At 32.3% G+C, this 19,209-nt stretch overlaps 1 protein-coding gene and 1 long non-coding RNA gene across 2 annotated transcripts; both read left to right on the top strand.

Moving 5' to 3' along the window:
• Positions 1 to 2,912: 2,912 nt before the first annotated feature.
• Positions 2,913 to 3,593, top strand: LOC136062467 (uncharacterized). The gene is made up of 3 exons (XR_010624197.1): positions 2,913 to 3,042; positions 3,265 to 3,369; positions 3,489 to 3,593. It is a non-coding gene; the product is annotated as an uncharacterized LOC136062467 (long non-coding RNA).
• A 10,393-nt stretch (positions 3,594 to 13,986) lies between these two features.
• Positions 13,987 to 18,579, top strand: LOC112017241 (probable LRR receptor-like serine/threonine-protein kinase At3g47570). The gene is made up of 3 exons (XM_065761541.1): positions 13,987 to 16,910; positions 17,559 to 18,034; positions 18,331 to 18,579. The coding sequence occupies exons 1-3, from the start codon at positions 14,225 to 14,227 to the stop codon at positions 18,355 to 18,357; spliced, it is 3,189 nt and encodes a 1,062-aa protein (XP_065617613.1). The 5' UTR covers positions 13,987 to 14,224; the 3' UTR covers positions 18,358 to 18,579.
• The last annotated feature ends 630 nt before the right edge of the window (positions 18,580 to 19,209 follow it).

The following is a 19,209-nucleotide window of genomic DNA, read 5'->3' as shown; positions in this document are numbered from 1 at the left end:
ATTTTAATTTAAAAAAAAGTATCCATTAGGCAGACAGATTTTGAATCTAATAGCAATGTATGCATACAACATTAACTCTTGTAGCACTCATTCTTAAGACAAAGAAAGAATGTGAGAATGTGGCATAGAAGAATATATTGAACCGTGATAACTAAGGTTACCATGTATACATGCAAGCAACAAAGAGAGATTAGCATTACAACAAGTAACTTAAACCCTAAAAAATAGAATTATGTAAAAAAAATACTACAAAATACAAAGAGCTCATAAATGCTAAAAAAAAGAAGAGAAATGTTATGTCCATAATATTTCAAAACACTTAAAAATCCAATAACAACTAACTACCAATAAACTTAAGTGGTAGTTTATTATGAGCTATTATTGGCGAGGCAAAAAAGTAGTTTCAGTAGTAGGCAAGATTGACTCATCCACAATCTTAGACATTTGATTCTCTAAATTCCTCTACTCTTACCCTCTCCATTGACATATTCTTGAGGGTTCATTAACCAAATCCTTATCTCACCATACCCATATTTGTGAGGAGGTTATTTGGTACTTGGGAAGCAATTCAAAGAAGACCAATTTATTTGATTGATGCAATGGGCTTATTGCAAGATCCAAAAAGTTAAATAAGACACGGTTAGGCTTAACCTTGTTGAAGTAAGAAGCCTGGAGGGCTTAGGTGCATTGGGTAAATTAGGCTTGGAGGGTCTATTGCTATTCATGTATCCCAACTTTATTCTTTAGTGGATCATTTCACCGCTTGGAGGGCGGTGGAGAGGTTTTTCGCCAAGTTCTTCGATTTCCTCTTCGATAACACGTGCCGGTGTTATCTTTGTGTTTGCATATCTCTATCCCTTACTCTTGCCTTTTAATTGCTGCTGTGTTGTGATTAATTATGGTTTAGAGTTGTTTATTTATTTCGTTATTGCTTGTACTTATCATTTTGCACATCTATTATTTGAGTATAAGCTTGTGTTGGTTAATTTAAAATTGGGGGTCTAAACATTCACTAGTGTTTTACACACCAAGTGAACTTTCAAGTTCCAACTAATTTGGGATTTGAAATTCTAAATGTCTTTAACAAACTGTAGCAAAATGGAATCGCTGACATTTGCAATAAACCAGTTTGAAGGTGTTTTGCCCAATTCTATTAGCAACTTGTCAGCACAACTTCATTTATTGTATTTAGGAGGCAACCAAATATCTAGGTTGATTCCTGCAGCATTGAAAATCTTATCAACTTAATTAGCTTGGGCATGGAGGAAAATTTTTTCATAGTTGTGATACCTACTTGTTTTGGGAAATTTTTGAAGATGTAGGGGTGGTATTTATCAGGGAACAAATTGTCAGGGCAAATTCCAAGCTCCATTGGTAACCTCACTCAATTGGTTGAATTCAACCTTTGTCAAAACAATTTAGAAGGAAGCATACCTCCAAGTATTGGAAATTTCCTAAGTTTGCAACAATTGGATGTTTCACAAAATTACCTCAGTGAAGTCATAGCTCAACAGGTTTTTTCTCTTTTCTCTTTGTCACTATTATTGAATTTATCCTACAACTCATTTAGTGGCAAATTGCTTGTAGAAGTTGGTAATTTGAAAAATATTAATTTTCTAGATGTCTCTGAAAACAATTGGTCCAGTGAAATTCTCACAACAATTGGAAATTTATTGAATTTAGAAAACCTCTACTTGCAAGGGAATTCCTTTAAAGGAATCATACCTTCATCCATGGCTTATTTAAAAGGCCTTGAACTTTTGGATGTTTCGCAAAACAACTTATCAGGATTTATTCCAAAGGGTCTAGAGAAACTTTTATTTTTAAAATACTTGAACATTTTGTTCAATGATCTTGAAGGCCCACTACTAACTGTTGGAGTTTTCAAAAATGTAGATGCAATATCAATTATTGGAAACAATAAGCTTTGTGGGGGTATTCCACAATTACAACTACCAAAATGCCCCAAAGTTACAAAATCAAGAAAGTCTCTTGCTTTTAGAACAATAATGACAATTTTTTGTGTGGTTGCATGTCTCCTTCAGCCTTCTTGTTTAATCATTTCTTGTTCTTTATTGGAGGAAAAAATATAAAACGAAACCATCTTCTTTAGTCTCAAAGAGGGATCTCCTTCCAACAATTTCCTACAAAGTGCTTCATTGAGCAACTAATGGATTTTCTCTCAACAGTTTGATTGGATCTGGTAGTTTTGGATCAGTTTACAAAGGAGTTCTTAATCAAGAAGAAATGGTAGTTGCAGTAAAAGTCCTAAACCTACAAACTAAAGGAGCTACCAAGAGTTTTATGGTGGAATGCAATGTCTTGAGAAATGTTCGGCACCGAAATCTTGTGAAGATCTTAACATGTTGTTCTAGTATCAATTATAATGGCAATGAATTTAAAGCTCTTGTATTTGAATTCATGACAAATTGGAGCTTAGATACGTGGCTACATCCAATAACAGATTGCAAAAATCAATCAAAAAATTTGAGCTTTCTTCAAAGAATAATTATTGCAATTGATGTGGCTTCTGCATTGAATTTTATGTACAATCATTGTCAGCAACAAATCATACATCTATATAATACTAAAAGCTGAAGCGTAGAATTTAATGTTGCTGCGCTCACGTTGAGCCACATCAGCAGCCATGTCATTTCCATCATCTTTTATATAGATTTTAAAATAGTTTTTGACAATTTTAAAATACTAATAAATATAAAATATTTTACAGCCCTATCTTCACTTAAAGCCCACTTCTTATAAATTTAATTTCACCATAAAGCCCAAACCCAAAGCCTTTTCAGCTAAAACCCTTTCTGAAACTCTATTTTCACGGTTACAACTTTCATTCCTCTCTCCCACGTTCTGTTTCAGTTTCACCGTTTCATATTTTGTTCCTTCCCCTTCCCACCTTTTGTTCTACGGTTTCACACTTATTTCACGTCAGCCTCTCTCCCTTCTAACGACAGCCTTTCTGTCTCCCTTCCTTCCTTCTTACTCTCCTCATTGTATATAAATATTGACAGAACTTGGATGATTGAGGTGAGGTATCTCTAATTCCCAGTTTCTTTTATGCTTTGTTCTTTTGCTTGATTTTTTTTTTCCCTTTTACTTTCTAAATCGTTTTTCTTAGGGTGTTGAATTTTTTATTGGTGGGTTTTTTAATTGGAGCTCTACCTCTTTTGGGTCTGTTCATTTGAGTTTTTTTATTGGGTCTTATCCTGTGAAAATTTTCTACTTATTGTTGGGTATTGTACATGGCAGATGAAGTGCATTTGTTCTTGGTAAAAAATTGAAGCTAGAGGAGGAAAGCATGGTGCAGAAAAGAAATCGGATTGCTTTTATCCATGACTGAGAACAAATATGGAGGTGATGATAAATATGTTCAGAACCTGTGTAATTTGACCATGTTAATTTCTTCTCAATTTTTTTTTTCTTTTATGATTTGATCCTCTCAAATGTTTTTTTTTTCTTTTATGATTTGATAGATAACAGTAACTCAGCAAAGATTGGTATATTGCTGAGTTCGTGTTGACTGGTATATTGCTTATTACTATTTTTTAATGAGAAAGGAGCTACTCATTGTCGTTTGATTTTTTTTTTTTTTTTTTTTGTGGTTTTATATTTCCGAAAGTGATCTACCTACAGGTTCCCACTCTATCCTCTACTTAATTGATCTTATATTTTCCCCTGTATTGATTGGTTCTTGTGATTGATTTAATATTATTATAGAGTGAATTGGGGAATTGAACATTTACTTAGCATAACAATGCTTTTGTTAGATTTTTATTCAATTGGCCAACCAACTATCTTCATAGATAATTTATAATAAATTTGCTTCAATGGAACTCCAAAAGTTGCTTACAAATTTAGATGTTATTTAAAGTAGAATTAAATGTTCATATGCTTGATGCAAAGTGTCCTGCACTGTCATCTATTACTTCATTTTTTATTTTTTTTTCCATTCTTATAACATTGTTNCTTTTTTTTTTTTTTTTTTGGTGCTGACGGTAGTTTCTGGGTTGCCGGTGGTGGTGGTGGCAGCGGTGGTGGTGTGCAGCGGTGGTAGTAATTGTGGTTCCTGACCAGAAGGAAGAGAGAGAAAGAATAAATAATGTATAAATAATGTGTTGTAAGGTATAATGGTAATTGTGAGAATATTATTTTATTGTGTAAAAATATTATTTTAATAAGTAAGATTGGGATATAAAAGTTGGGATGTTGGAGAATTGTAAAATTGTATTGTATAATTGAAAAAGTGACTTTTTGAGATGGTAAAATAAGATGGGATTTAGAATCCGGCTGTGGATGCTCTAATGGACTTTTAATAGTGCCATGTAGCAATGGATTTTTGAATTTTGATGGTGCCATGTAGCAATTGGTTTTTAATGTGTTTGTTGGGGTCTTGGGTTTCGCCAACAAGGTAAATAGGTTTGGGCATAATATATTTGTTGGGCTTTTTGGGTTTTTTCCAACAAGATAAATGAGTTTATTGCAAAATTTGCTGAAATCATCAATGATACAAGTCTAGATGGAAGAGATTACAAACTGTGTGACCCACCAATTCATCAATGATGTAAATATTTCAAATTAATGAAATACTACTGTCTATCTTAAAAAAATGGCCAAAGGCATTGTAGCTGAATTGGCACCTCCCCATACACCTTCTCATGCACAAAGTGCTTAGGGGTCTAGGGGGGAAAATGTTCGAACTGCGGGATTAGCAACATTTTGTAATTATCTCTCTAAAAAAATTTTAAAAAGAAGAAGAAGAAAAAGAAACAATCCAAATCTCATTAGATTAAAATTGGGTTGTCCTAGTCATGGATTTTTCTTCTTCATGTCAATATATATTATGATATTATCTACATATAAATTTCTACATTTAATAGATAAAAGCTAGAGTTTATAGAAAGTTTAACTTAACATTAAAAATTCGAGAATGGTCTAAAGTCTACCGCACAAATATGTTAAAAGGTCTAAATTTTTGCCACGTGTCAATTGAGTACCTATATATCTATTTGATTTATGATTCATATTAAATGTTATTTTTTAATAATTTATAAATTTGATTATAGTAGTTATAAACATATTATATTTTAAAAAAGAGATTATTTTCTCTACATTGGTATCTTAAAATAATTTGGATATTAATATTTTTCACACGTACTTCATTATTCTTTATTATGTATAAAAATTTTGTTTAAAAAAATTATATTATTACATCATTATTTATTTGTTTATTTATTGTTTAAACTAAAAACATATATACTTACAGTTGAATTTAATATTTTGATACAAATAAAAGTCTCTTGCATCACATGGGACGATTACAGGCTAGTCAAATAAGAAAAAGAAACTCAACAAAGACAAAAACAAGAATAAAAATACATCATTCACAACACGGCTTGCATGATAGTCTAAGTTAGAAGTCAAAGGAATGATAGTCTAAGTTAGAAGTCAAAGGAATAAGAAGAAAAAGAAGCTCTGCACCTAATTCAATTAGCCAGGGAAGGGGTTAAAGAGACTCTGGTGAACTTTATTGGGTCGTAATAAAATATTCCTAATCCAATTTTCAAACTACCCACATGGGTCAGCTGTTTATTCTTATAATATTAGTAATATTATGTGGTTTAAAATGAAATATAAATTTAGAAAAATGTTAACGGATGTCCTAAGGGCATTCTTTAATGAACCATTTTAAGAAAGTTTTTATTTGTAAAGAAAAAAAAAATTAATTTTTTGACTACTTCTTCTATTTCTCATAAAGAGTAATGATACTGTCACAAACTATTTTACAACATTTTTACAAACTATTGATGTGACAAATTCTTATTAGTTCTAATATGGGTCCACCACTAACATCACATTTATGTTTATCAATAATTATTTGAAAATTACTAAAGCCACATTAGCAGTTTGTAAAAATATTGTAAAATAGTTTGTGCTTGTAGCATTACTCTTCTCATAAAATTGTTGTGAAAACTTTCTCCTAAAATGGTTTACAAACAATTGCTCTAAAGGCACTCGTTAACATAACCCGTAAATTTAATTTCTTAGAGACCTTTGGCACTTGAAATTCTCTTGGATCAAATGGGAGGATTACAGGCTAGTCAAAATTAAAAAAGAAACCCAACAAAAACAAAAGTAAAAATACCGTTAATAACACGGCTTATAGATAGTCAAGTTAAAAGTAAAAGAAATAAGAAGAATAAGAAAAAGTAGCTTTGTACCAAATCCAATTACACAAAGAAAGGGTTAGAAATAAGCGCATTTGTTAATGAACTATTTTAATAAAGTTTTTATAAGAAAAGAAAAGAAAAGAATTAATTTTTTGATAACTTTTTAATTTCCCATAAAAGTATTGTAAAAACTTTTTAAAAATAATTTATTAATAATTGCTCTAAGGGTATCCATTAACATGAACAGTAAATTTAATCTCTTAGAGACCTTTGGCACTTGAAAGTCTCTTGGATCACATGGTAGGATTACTGGCTAGTCAAAATTAAAAAAGAAACCCAACAAAAAGAAAAATAAAAATACCGTTAATAACACGGCTTGCATGATAGTCAAGTTAAAAGTAAAAGAAAAAAGAAGAATAAGAAAAAGTAGCTCTGTACCAAATCCAATTAGCGAGAGAAAGGGTTAGAAATAAGAGCATTTGTTAATGAACCATTTTAATAAAGTTTTTATAAGAAAAGAAAATTTTTTTTAACTTTTTAACAGCTTTTTCAATTTTCCATAAAAGCGTTGTAAAAATTTTTCTAAAATGGTTTACTAACCATTGTTCTATGGGCATCTATTAATATGACCCTTAAATTTAATCCCTTAGATACCTTTGGCACTTAAAGTCTCTTGCATCACGTGGGAGGATTACAGGCTAGTCAAAAGTAAAAAAGAAATCTAACAAAAACAAAAACAATAATACTGTTAATAACACGGCTTACATGATAGTCAAGTTAAAAGTAAAAGAAATGAGAAGAAGAAGAAGAAAAAGTAGCTTTGTACCAAATCCAATTACCCAGGGAAAGGGTTAAAGAGACTCGTGAAGTTTGGGTCATAATAAAATATTCTAAATCCAATTTCGAAACTACCCCACATGGACCCTTACACACGCAGTTCCTTTGCAAATGTCACTTGAAGTCTCTTGCATCACATGGGAGGATTACAGGCTAGTCAAATTAAAAAAGAAACCCAAAAAAATAAAATTAAATAAAATAAATATACCGTTAATAACACGGCTTATATGATAGACAAGTTAAAAGTTAAAGAAATAAGAAGAAAAAGTAGCTCTACACGCACCTAATTCAATTACCCAGGGAAAGGGTTAGAGAGACTTTGAACTTTGGGTCTTATTGTCAATATTCCTAATTCAATTTCCAAACTACCCCACATGGACCCTTACAAATGCAGTTCCTTTGCAAATGTCACTGCTTGACTTGCTGCCATGGCCTCGCGAGTTCATTTGAATGTGGGTTTTTTTTGCTCGGAGCTGCTATAATGTATTTACACGTTTTTTTTGGCTAGATTGAAAAATTCCCTAAGATTAGAAGATCTTAGGGAATTTTTTTATCTGAATAACCTCAAAATCTATTGCAAGGTTGATTGAAATTTTAAGTGATAGTGGCTAAGGAATAAAATTGGTAAAGTCAATTTGATTCTAGGGAGAATATTTTTATTTTATTTTTTAAGAATAAGCCTCTACTGTCGTTTAGGGCCCGTTTGAATTGAGGGAAGAAGGATGGAGAGTGGATGGAAGTAGAATAAAATTGGCTGAAAATAGAAAAATTTTGGGCTACTCTACTCCCCCCTCTCCTCCTCAATCCAAATGGACTAATAGGATTTCAAAGGGTTTACCTATTTAGGACCGACTTGTTGCAAAATACAGTCTAAAAGACAAACAATGAAAGAGGAAGAAAAAAAACAATGTTGCACAAGGATTGTTATGTCCAAAATGTTACTCATTTTTGTGTTCATATTTTCTCTTCACATTTCTACCCAATTTGGGGAGAATGTATTTTGGCGGGCCTGAGAATAAAATACTTGGGCCCCATTGGTTTTTACTCCCCTTTTCTCTCCCAACAAAATAACACAAAAAAAGTGATTTTCTCTCCCCCTTTTTCCATCATCTTCCAAATCTTCTCAACCAAACTGAGCATTCGAGTTTGAGATGAAAATCAAACTTTTAGTAAAGTTCATGGATGAAAAAGAATACTCTAACTGAAAAAAAAAAAAAATTCCAAACCACCTTAGCAGATGTGGCCTAAAATGCAACTTTTCAAATAAATGTTTGTTTGAGAATTTTGTAGTTTTTGATAGCTTATTTGCATAGTATTTAGAATATATATATATATATATATTTTGTAAGTTTTATACTTAATGTGTGACAAAAAGCTAAAAACTAACATATTTTTTAAAAAGATAAAAGATAATTTATTTCTAACAAATTTTAGATTAAAAAAAAAAAAAACAAAAACTTTTAACTTAAAGTTTACATCCCAAATAAATTAGAAAGGAACCTATTTGGTAAAATATGTTTAAAAAATACATTATTCTGTAATTGTGGCCACAAGTGATACACGTTTTCTCTTTCCTTATTCAACAGAGCATTCTTGACCCTCTTTCTCTTTTAGGTTCTTCTTTACCAAATATGGCCCGGATTCTCCCTCTTCTTTTTGGGGCCCGGCAAAAGAGATAAGAAGTGGAGAAGAAAAATTAGAATTTAGGAGAGAGAAAAGGTCGTGCGAGTGAGTAAACTAAAGAATAATAAGAAGAAAAAAAAAAGAATAAGAAAGAAAAGAAAATGAGGCAATACAGGTCAAAAAGTAGAGAAAGATAGGAAAAGTTGATTTTGAGAGAGAAAAGGAAAAATAAAAAATTCTAGGGCACGCCTAATTCTACGTCCAAATCCATAATATGCTTAAGTATCACATTATACTTAAATTTTTAGTCATTAAGTTCTCATAGTGATCTCATGTGTAAATACTAAAATCGAATCACAAATTAACACTCAAGGAAGTTTTGAAATTGGAACAATCATATAGAAAAAGAGGTATGAAATAGTAGGTTTTCGGAATGATATAGAAATTAGAGGCAAGGGAGGAACAAGAGTGAAGACAAATTTTGGTAGGACTCTGAATACATCCTGAACTAGTTATCTCAAGTTTGGTTTTAGGGGTTCTCCAAAAAAAAAGGGGGGGGGTGTTTGGGGGTTTAATAAAAATATAAATAGCCTAGTTTTTTTTTTTTTTTTTTTATATATATATATATTTTTTTTTATAAGTAATAATGTGTCTCTTTATCCCCAGAAAAGTGAGAAAAGGGTAGTTTTTTATTTATTTATTTATTTATATTTTTTGAGGAAAAGCGGAGTAGGACTAGACTTAGCATATGGGCCAAGTCCACAGGTTCGTGTTTACATTAAAAAAATAATAAATGAATGAAAAGGATTTGTAAAGAAAATATAATAATATCTCATAGGAAATAGTTAACATTATAAGCATATTACGAAAATATTATACAAAGTTCACAAAATTACCTTAGTGGACGCATACCCTGATAGGTTTTTGGATCTTTTTTTTCTTATCACTATTACTCAATTTATTATACAACTCATTTAGTGGAAAAATTACATGTTGAAGTAGGAAAATTCAAGAATATTAATTATCTGTCTTTGAAAATTATTTGTATGGTGAAATTTTAGCAAAAATTTGAAATCGATTGAATTTAAAGTCCCTATACTTGCAAGGGAATTACTTTAAAGGGATCATGCCTTCATTCATGGCTGCCTTGAAAAGTCTTGAATATTTAGATGTTTCAGGAAACAGCTTCACTAGATTGATTCTAAAGGGTCTAGAAAGAAAATAATTTAAAAATTAATTAAACCTTTCATTTAATGATATTGAGGGTGAGCTACTAATAGGAGTTTTCATAAATGTTGGTGCAATATTAATGATTGGAAACAATAATCTTGATTAATATTAATGATGACAAAAATCTTTAGTGAGTTGCACAGCCCTCTCGTGCTCTAGACAAAACCTGCAAAATATAAAAAAAGAAGACCCTACAGAGAGCACCGGTGTGGTACTGGCCAAATACCCTCCGAAGGTTAAGTTAGAGAGATTTTCTACAACTCTAAAGTGCCAGAGCTGGGAAAAATTACATGTATCTTGGTTTGTGAGGGATTTGGCGTTTTTATAGTGGTATAGAGCTGACTTCCATTTCTTGATGGAGAAGGTATTTCCTTGTAGAGAAGATCCTCTTCAGTGCTCAAATATCGTGGGATTTTTTCCACGTAGGGATTCCTCTAATTACGGTTCAGTGTGAGATGCAAGACATTTCCATATTAGGTTTCTTGGAGAATACTTAGGCCTCGTAGGTGGCCTTGTTACCCGTCTCCCTTGTGTCCGTTCGTCTCATTGGAATCCGTCCACTACAAAGAGTCCATCTATCTTACTTGAGTCCATCCATCTTTCTGCCTTTCTATCCAAGACACAATTCCCTCTACCAGTTCTTTGACTGTTAGGCTGTCTAGATCGTCTCTTTTGGCAACACCGTTGCTTATGACTAACTATGTTGATTGAATCCATCTGCCTTGGGATTTATCCCTATCAAATACCTTATCTTAAGCTTATTTCCTTGGCTCGTAATAACCTAACAACTAGTGCCATCCTATGTTGTTTACTTGTTTTACAAGGTTACACTCCATTGAAGCATTATAACTTTTATCAAGTTATCTTTCTTGTAAGAATCCAGAAAGTATTGTGTTCTTGAGAAATGCAACCAACACCCCCAAAAGAAACCCATTTGGCCAAAATTCCAAATCATGAAGTGCTCCAAAACTTGTCGACATCCCACAACCCAAAATACACCTCAATGCGGTTTATTCGCACTGCCATCACAACCATTTATCAAAAGCCTCATCCTTTCGAAATCCAAATTCACGAAACAAACCTCATCAATCCTATTTCAACAACCACCACCAGTTTCAGTCATTAGATCCATAAGATAATGATCCATACTTTGTTGTGATATTTGAAGTTGTTGATTACGTTGTTCAAGAAGTCAAAAAAACAGTTAATTTGAATCTTCTAGGAAATACTAGAGCCTTTTATGTTTTAACTTCCAAGGCAAGCAAGTCTTTAACAATTTCTCTATAAGTTTAATTTGAGTTTAGTCTTCAAAATATAATATCTTAAATAATATTTACAAATCATGGAAAGTAAATAATCTTGGAAGGTATGTAGTCACCTCTTTTTATTGGATTGCCTAGATGTCCATAAATAAAAAATAATGTGAACAGGGTGGAGCCAAAAATTTTATTTGGGGGCCGAACAACATATTGATAAGTTAGTAAAAAGAAATTAAAAACAAATACGTACATTTACACACGTGCGTGTGTGTATAATTTTGAAGAGAAAATTATTATCTTTAGAAATTTTAATATACACAAATTGCCTACTTATTAGACTAAACAGAACAAATGAACAAAATATTAAACAAAAAGCTCATTCAAAAAAAAAAAAAACTTATTATTTAAATTCATAACTCATTCAATCCATTCCATAAAAATAATTTACAATTTCATTTTTCCTAAAAAAGATACTAAAAGAGATACTATGGCAATGAGCTCTCCTAGGCTTTATAGTTGCAGTTGTAGTTGCAGCAACTTTGCCCTCTTCGGTAGCTTGACTTGCAATCTCAACAGTGATCATCCATGCTTATTGCTCTCTCTCTCCCCTCTCTCTCTCTCTCTCTCTCTCCTGTTTTCTTTTTTCTATCATCAAGATCAAACTTTCNGGAAAGTAAATAATCTTGGAAGGTATGTTAAGACGTTAATATAAATTTCAGGGGCCAATTTTGTTTAATATGAATTTTGTCCCATTTTAGTTGTCTTTTTGTCAAATAGTGCATACGCCCATCTGGATGTTGTGAAAATCATAGATGTTAACCTCTTTTCAGCGCAGTGTTCAGGCATATTAATTCGTATAAGAAAATTGAAGTTATGGAACCAAATTATCATTGAGGAAATTGAGATAAACATTGTTTTATTAGTTGATATAATTCAAGTAGTTGGAGGAGGCTCCCTTAGTTATCTTGGATTTAATTCGTTTTTGTGTCTTAAGTTTGACATTTGCTTCTTTAGGTTGTTAAGACTGCATTTTTTCGCCTTTAGATTTAGGTCCAGTTGTGTAATATTAACCAATTAATCTTGTGCTTATTATCCCACATTGGACTTCAACACTTACTAACCGCCTTATTCACACATGAATATTCCAACATTCTTTTACGTTATATCACCTCTTTTTTATTGGATTGCCTAGATGTCCATAAATAAAAAATAATGTGAACAGGGGTGGAGCCAAAAAATTTTATTTGGGGGCCGAACAACATATTGATAAGTTAGTAAAAAGAAATTAAAAACAAATACGTACATTTACACACGTGCGTGTGTGTATAATTTTGAAGAGAAAATTATTATCTTTAGAAATTTTAATATACACAAATTGCCTACTTATTAGACTAAACAGAACAAATGAACAAAATATTAAACAAAAAGCTCATTCAAAAAAAAAAAAAAAAAAAAAAAAAAACTTATTATTTAAATTCATAACTCATTCAATCCATTCCATAAAAATAATTTACAATTTCATTTTTCCTAAAAAAGATACTAAAAGAGATACTATGGCAATGAGCTCTCCTAGGCTTTATAGTTGCAGTTGTAGTTGCAGCAACTTTGCCCTCTTCGGTAGCTTGACTTGCAATCTCAACAGTGATCATCCATGGCTTATTGCCTCTCTCTCACCTCTCTCTCTCTCTCTCTCTCTCTCTCTCTGTTTTCTTTTTTCTATCATTCTAACTTTATCACTCACATCTTAGCATTCTTATTAATTAATCCATTTTTGCTATTTCATTATGTTTTTGTTTGTTTATTATTATTTTTTTATCTGAAAAAGAATTTTATTTTAGCTTAATCTAAGTATATATGTGTTATCCTTCTTATATTAAGACATATTAATTGGAATATGAAAAGTTTAGTTATGAAACCAAATTTTGATTTGAGGAAATTGAGATAAACAATGTTTTATTAGTTGATATAATTCAACATTTTTTATTTTGCAAGAGAGAAGATGACACTTTTGACAGAGCAACAATATGAATCTAGTGCTAGACTTGACTTGCCATATATCTCATTCTGGAAAGACCATCTCCAAGGTAGGACCTCTTGGGAAAGAGATTAATATTCCTAGACCTGCTAATAGGGCCTAATTTAGAATGAAGATATATAGTTCAAAGTTCAAACTCATGTACTATGCACCAATACAAATCTTAAGCCCTTTGTTTTTAGGAAAGTGGTCCATTATTGATGATAACAAAAATAAAAATAAAAGTACCGCTAATAACACGGCTTACAGTTACATGATAGTCAAGTTAAAAGTCAAAGATTTAGCCCAAAAAGAAAAAAAAGAAAAAAAAAAGAAAGGGTTAAAAGTCAAAGAAATAAAAAGAAAAAGTAGCTCTCTGCAACTAATCCAATTACCCAAAGGAAAAGGTTAAAAGAGAATCCTGAACTTTGGGTTGTAATAAAATATTTCTAATCCAATTTTCAAACTACCCCACGTGGGCCCTTCATTTAAGAAAGTTCGCTGTCTTTACTTGCATCAAAGATTAGAAGATCATCAGGGAATTTTCAGCGGAGAATACGGTCTAACAACACTGGCGTGTGGAGCCGTGGATTCTTTATGACTCATGATTTAGAAGTCAATTACATTAATAGTTCCTTTCATGTCTCTAGCGTATTCCGAGCTCACCCTACTGTCTAATCAAAGCAATTTCAGTTCATTCTATTTTCTATTGAAAATTCATCATTTTACAGTTCCTATGAATTTCTGGTAGGGTCTGCTCAACGGCCTATGCACGTTAACAAAGTAATTTCCTTGTTTGTTTGCTTTCACTTTCTTTTTTTTTTTCTTTTTTCTTTTTTGACAGGACTGCTTTAGGAAGCGCATTTTCAATTTATTAAATCATAGAAAATTTTATCAATCAAAGATCCCACGGATTTTATACTTTTGGAGGTATTTGACAAACAGCATTAACACACTATAAGGTACGCAAATGATTTCTTACGTCATAACTAACTGAAACAGCCTATATATATTACAAACTTGTGTATCTTCCTCTACCGCACACTAAAATTTCACCAGTTTCCTGCTTGTCCAAACCAATGAAGCTTCACAACCCCAATTTTCCTGCATTATTATGCTCTACATTCCTTCATATCATTCTACTCTTTACCGTAACCCTTCTATGCTTGAAACCTGCCACCCCTTCTGCCGCTCCAACAAATGACACTGACCGTTTGGCTTTGCTCAAATTCAAGGAATCCATTGATTATGATCCATATGGAATCTTGAGCTCATGGAATGATTCTATCCACTTCTGCAACTGGCATGGAATTACATGTGGCCGCCGTCATCAAAGAGTCACAACCTTAGAACTACAAGGTCATAACTTGCGTGGCACCATTCCACCTTACATTGGCAACCTCACCTTTCTTAGGGCCATCAACCTTCAAAACAATAGCTTCTATGGTGAAATTCCAAAGGAAGTTGGTCAGTTGTTCCGATTGCGAGAACTCAATCTTACAAATAACACGTTGGGAGGAGAAATTCCAACCAACTTGTCCAACTGCTCTGAACTAAGGCAGATAAGAGTTGCAAAGAACAAACTTATTGGGAAAATTCCCATGGAGCTTGGCTCTTTGACCAAGCTTGTTTCTCTTGGGGTCGCCACAAACAATTTCATAGGAGGAATCCCAAGTTTCTTGGGAAATCTTTCATTACTCGTATTTTTTTCGGCAAACTATAATGATCTAGAGGGAAATATTCCAGAAAGCGTAGGTCGCTTGAAAAGCTTATCATCTTTCGCAGTTGGAGCCAATAAACTGAACGGTATGGTCCCCTCCTCTCTCTACAATATATCATCTATTAGATTCTTGTCATTTACACTAAACCAACTTAGTGGAACCCTTCCAAAAAATGTAGGCCATACTCTCCCTAATCTCCAACGGTTTTCAATAGCTGGTAACAAATTCTTTGGGTCAATCCCTAGTTCTTTGTGCAATGCATCTAAACTTCAAATACTTGCCCTTGGCGGTAATAGCTTTGTGGGATCAGTTCCAACTAATTTGGGTTATCTACAAGATCTTGAATTCTTGGATCTATATGATAATAAATTAGGAAGGGATTTGGACTTTTTACCGTCTCTAAGAAACTGTAGCAAAATGAATACACTAGCATTTTCAATAAACCGATTTGAAGGTGCTTTGCCCAGTTCTATAGGTAACTTGTCAACACAACTCATAGGATTATATTTGGGAGGCAATAAAATATCTGGAACTATTCCTGTAGCATTGCAGAATCTCATCAATTTAATTATCTTGGAAATGGAAGATAATCTTTTCACAGGTATGATACCTCCCTGTTTTGGGAAGTTTCAAAAGATGCAAGGATTGTATTTAAATGGAAACAAATTGTCAGGGATAATCCCAAGTTCTATTGGCAACCTCACTCAATTGGCCGAATTGTTTTTTTCTCAAAACAATTTAGAAGGAAGCATTCCTCCAAGTATTGGTACTTGTCAAAGTTTACAACAGTTGGATGTTTCACAAAATTACCTTAGTGGAGTCATTCCCCAACAGGTTTTTCAAATTTTTTCTTTGTCACTTTTACTCAATTTATCCTACAACTCATTTAGTGGCAAATTACCTGTTGAAGTAGGCGGTTTGAAGAATGTCAATTCAATGGATGTCTCTAAGAATAATTTTTCTGGTGAAATTCCTACAACAATTGGAAATTGCTTGAACTTAGTGTACCTAGGCTTGCAAGGGAATTCATTTAACGGGACCATACCTTCATCTATGGCTTCCTTGAAAGGCCTTGAACATTTAGATGTTTCACAAAACAACTTATCAGGATTAATTCCAAGGGGTCTAGAAAAGCTTTTATTTTTAAAATATTTGAACATTTCGTTCAACAATATTGAGGGTGAGGTACCAACAGGAGGAGTTTTCCGAAATGTAAATGCAATATCAGTTATTGGAAACAATAAGCTTTGCGGGGGCATTCCACAATTGCAATTGACAACATGCCACATCGTTACAAAATCGAGAAAGTCCTTTACTTCCAGAGTAACAATCACAATTATTTGTGTGGTTGTATGTATCCTTCTAGTTTCATCCTTTTTTGTTCTTTATTGGAGGAAAAGATCAAAAAAGAAACCTTCAATAGTCTCAAAGATGGATCTCCTTCCAACAATTTCGTACAAAATGCTCCATCAAGCAACTAATGGATTTTCTCTCAACAATTTGATTGGTTCCAGTAGTTTTGGAGTAGTTTATAAAGGAGTTCTTGAGCAAGATGAAAGATTAGTGGCTGTAAAGGTTCTAAACCTTCAAAACAAAGGTGGTTCGAAGAGTTTTATGGCAGAATGCAATGTATTAAGAAATGTTCGGCATCGAAATCTTATAAAGATATTAACATGTTGCTCTAGTATAAATTATAATGGTGATGATTTCAAAGCTCTAGTTTTTGAATTCATGACAAATGGGAGCTTGGAAATGTGGTTGCATCCAATGACAGATAGTGACAATGAATCAAAAAAATTGAGCATTCTTCAAAGACTAATAATTGCAATTGATGTGGCTTTTGCTTTAAACTATCTTCACAATCATTGTGAGCAAAAAATCATTCATTGTGATTTAAAGCCAAGCAATATTCTTCTTGATAATGATATGATTGCTCATGTAAGTGATTTTGGCATATCAAGGCTCCTCACAACTTCAAATGATTCTTCCCAAAAGTATACTAGCACAATTGGATTAAAGGGATCTATTGGTTATGCTGCTCCAGGTATTATCTTTCTTCTTTTGTTTTAAATCCTTAACTATTCTAATGTATTTCTTTTCTTTTTGTCGCTTTATTGAATGATAGGATTTTTAACTCCTTGATTTTCTTGTCATATATGCTTTTTAATTTTCGTATCATCAACATATTCATGGGTGTACACATAATTAGCATATTAACATAAACTCTCATTTAGTAATTTTTATTTATTTATTTGCTAAGTAACTCTCGCTTAGTATTTGATTTTCTTTTAGAAGTTAAAACACATTCACATTTGTACCATGCAACAACGTACTTAATTTAATTATTTTTTTTTATAAAATTGCAAATTTTAATTCAAAAATAACATTCAAATATGATATAAACTTTGAGAAATGTTAAATTTGATATTCTTTGACTAAAATTTGTACCTTCTTTGTACAAATATATTTTACTAATCAAAATAAATCAACAGGAGGGGCAAAAAGTGATTTGTACCCTTGGGATAAAGTTATTACTATTTCCTTTAGTTTCAAAAGTAAAAGCATATGTCACTATTTTTTTTTTAATATAGATTTGTTTTATTTTCTTGACTTTGCATTCTATAAACCCTAAATCCATATTTTTTTAATAGATAGAATATTGCTTAATTTCCCTCCATTCCATGAGTTGTAGAGTATGGCATGGGTGGTGAAGCATCAACTGAGGGGGATGTATATAGTTATGGAGTCCTTGTGTTGGAAATGTTTACAAGAAGGAGACCCACTGATGATATGTTTAAAGATGGCCTCAATCTCCATAACTATGTTAAGATGTCCTTACCAAAAAGGCTCATTGAAGTTGTCGACCCAATGCTTTTGCCAAGAGAAGTTGAAGGAACGGGAGTAGCAACTGCAGCAATGATGGCAACAAAAGAAGATGACAGTGACAATGAAATTGAAGCAGAAGAAGCTAATAATACTGAGGACTTTAGGCATATTGATGTGGATATGCAAAAATGCTTACTCTCAATCCTTAATATTGGAATCTTATGTTCATTGGAATCTCCAAAAGAGAGAATGAATATGGAGGAAGTCATTAAGGAACTACAATTGATAAAAAGTACTTTTGTTGGTTTGGGGATCCACAGAGGTAGACCAAGTAGAGCTCAAGTAAGAGGCATTTCATTTTAATTACTATAAGACTACTCTAAGTAGTGTGTCCTAGTCATTTACGTTGATTTCATTTAGTTTCCAAATACTTCTTTTCAAAAAGCATGGAAATTTTATGTTTACCTTTTCATTAAGTATGGAAATTAGATTTTCATTTCTCACTTGCGGTCAAATTGCTATACAGAAATTGTCATCTTATTAATACCCACGACCTTGTAACCTTGTAATAGTTATTGTTTTTTTATATTATCAAGGTATAAAACGGTGAGCTAACGAACTTTTTTTGTGAATTGCAGAGGCCTGGAACAACTAGAAGAGATTAAATGTCTTTAATAATGCTTGGATTATGCAAGGGATTAGGAGTCGTGATCTTAATTTCAAGCATGTTTAATATCCCTTGTTGAAATGATCAATGGATGATTTTCTTTCTCTTCTAGTGTAGGAGTCGTTTTCATTTACTGTGCTGGATTCTACTACTGTAATGTGTGATTGTGTGTGTGTGTGTGTGTTTTTTATTTTATTTTATTTTATTTTATTTTTTTTAATGCTTGTGATTATGTGTTTGTACTAATAATCAATTCAATTCCTAAAAGTATTTATAGGAAGGAATGTATCAAAGATGCCATGTTAGTTTAGAAATTTAGATGCTTTATGCAACATTATTTTCATATACAAATAAAAATGGATGTTTTGTTCAATTTCCATTTAAAGTCAAAGTTTTAGATTATAGTAGCTTGTGGCTATAGAGAATAAAACAATCAATCTAAATTTCAATTTATTATATAAGACTTTAAACCAACAGAAGGCCAATCACCCATCACTGCCCAATATTTGATGAATCAGATATGACACACAGCAAACAATCTAGGACCTCCTTAAAGCATATAAAGCTCTATATATGTGGCTACACAAGAGAAGCAACTTGACTTAGTTTTGGTCCATGTAGCCCTATCCATTACTTTGGATCTACATGACTTATTGGCTTTGGAGTATGACTAAACCAAGTTCTATTTTCTAAGACTGAATCCACCAAAGCCTCGTAGATTGTTGCATCATATATAATCCTTTATATTTCCAAATTTAAGGAGAAGTGTTCCAACTGGGTGTCAATGGTCAAGCCATAGGAAGATTGTTTTCCCAAGTCAATCTAACCCAATTTAGAGCATCAACAATAA

This window comes from Quercus suber, unplaced genomic scaffold (genome assembly GCF_002906115.3).
Source record: "Quercus suber isolate HL8 unplaced genomic scaffold, Cork oak 2.0 scaffold_417, whole genome shotgun sequence".
NCBI classification, from domain to species: Eukaryota; Viridiplantae; Streptophyta; class Magnoliopsida; order Fagales; family Fagaceae; genus Quercus; species Quercus suber.
This window is presented reverse-complemented; position numbering and strand designations above follow the sequence as displayed.

Excerpts from the sequence above, each read along its gene's own strand:
- LOC112017241 (XM_065761541.1), top strand. The coding sequence starts at position 14,225 with ATGAAGCTTCACAACCCCAATTTTCCTGCATTATTATGCTCTACATTC. Across the intron at positions 16,911-17,558 it reads TATTGGTTATGCTGCTCCAG|AGTATGGCATGGGTGGTGAA; the intron begins GTATTATCTTTC and ends CATGAGTTGTAG. Across the intron at positions 18,035-18,330 it reads GTAGACCAAGTAGAGCTCAA|AGGCCTGGAACAACTAGAAG; the intron begins GTAAGAGGCATT and ends TGTGAATTGCAG.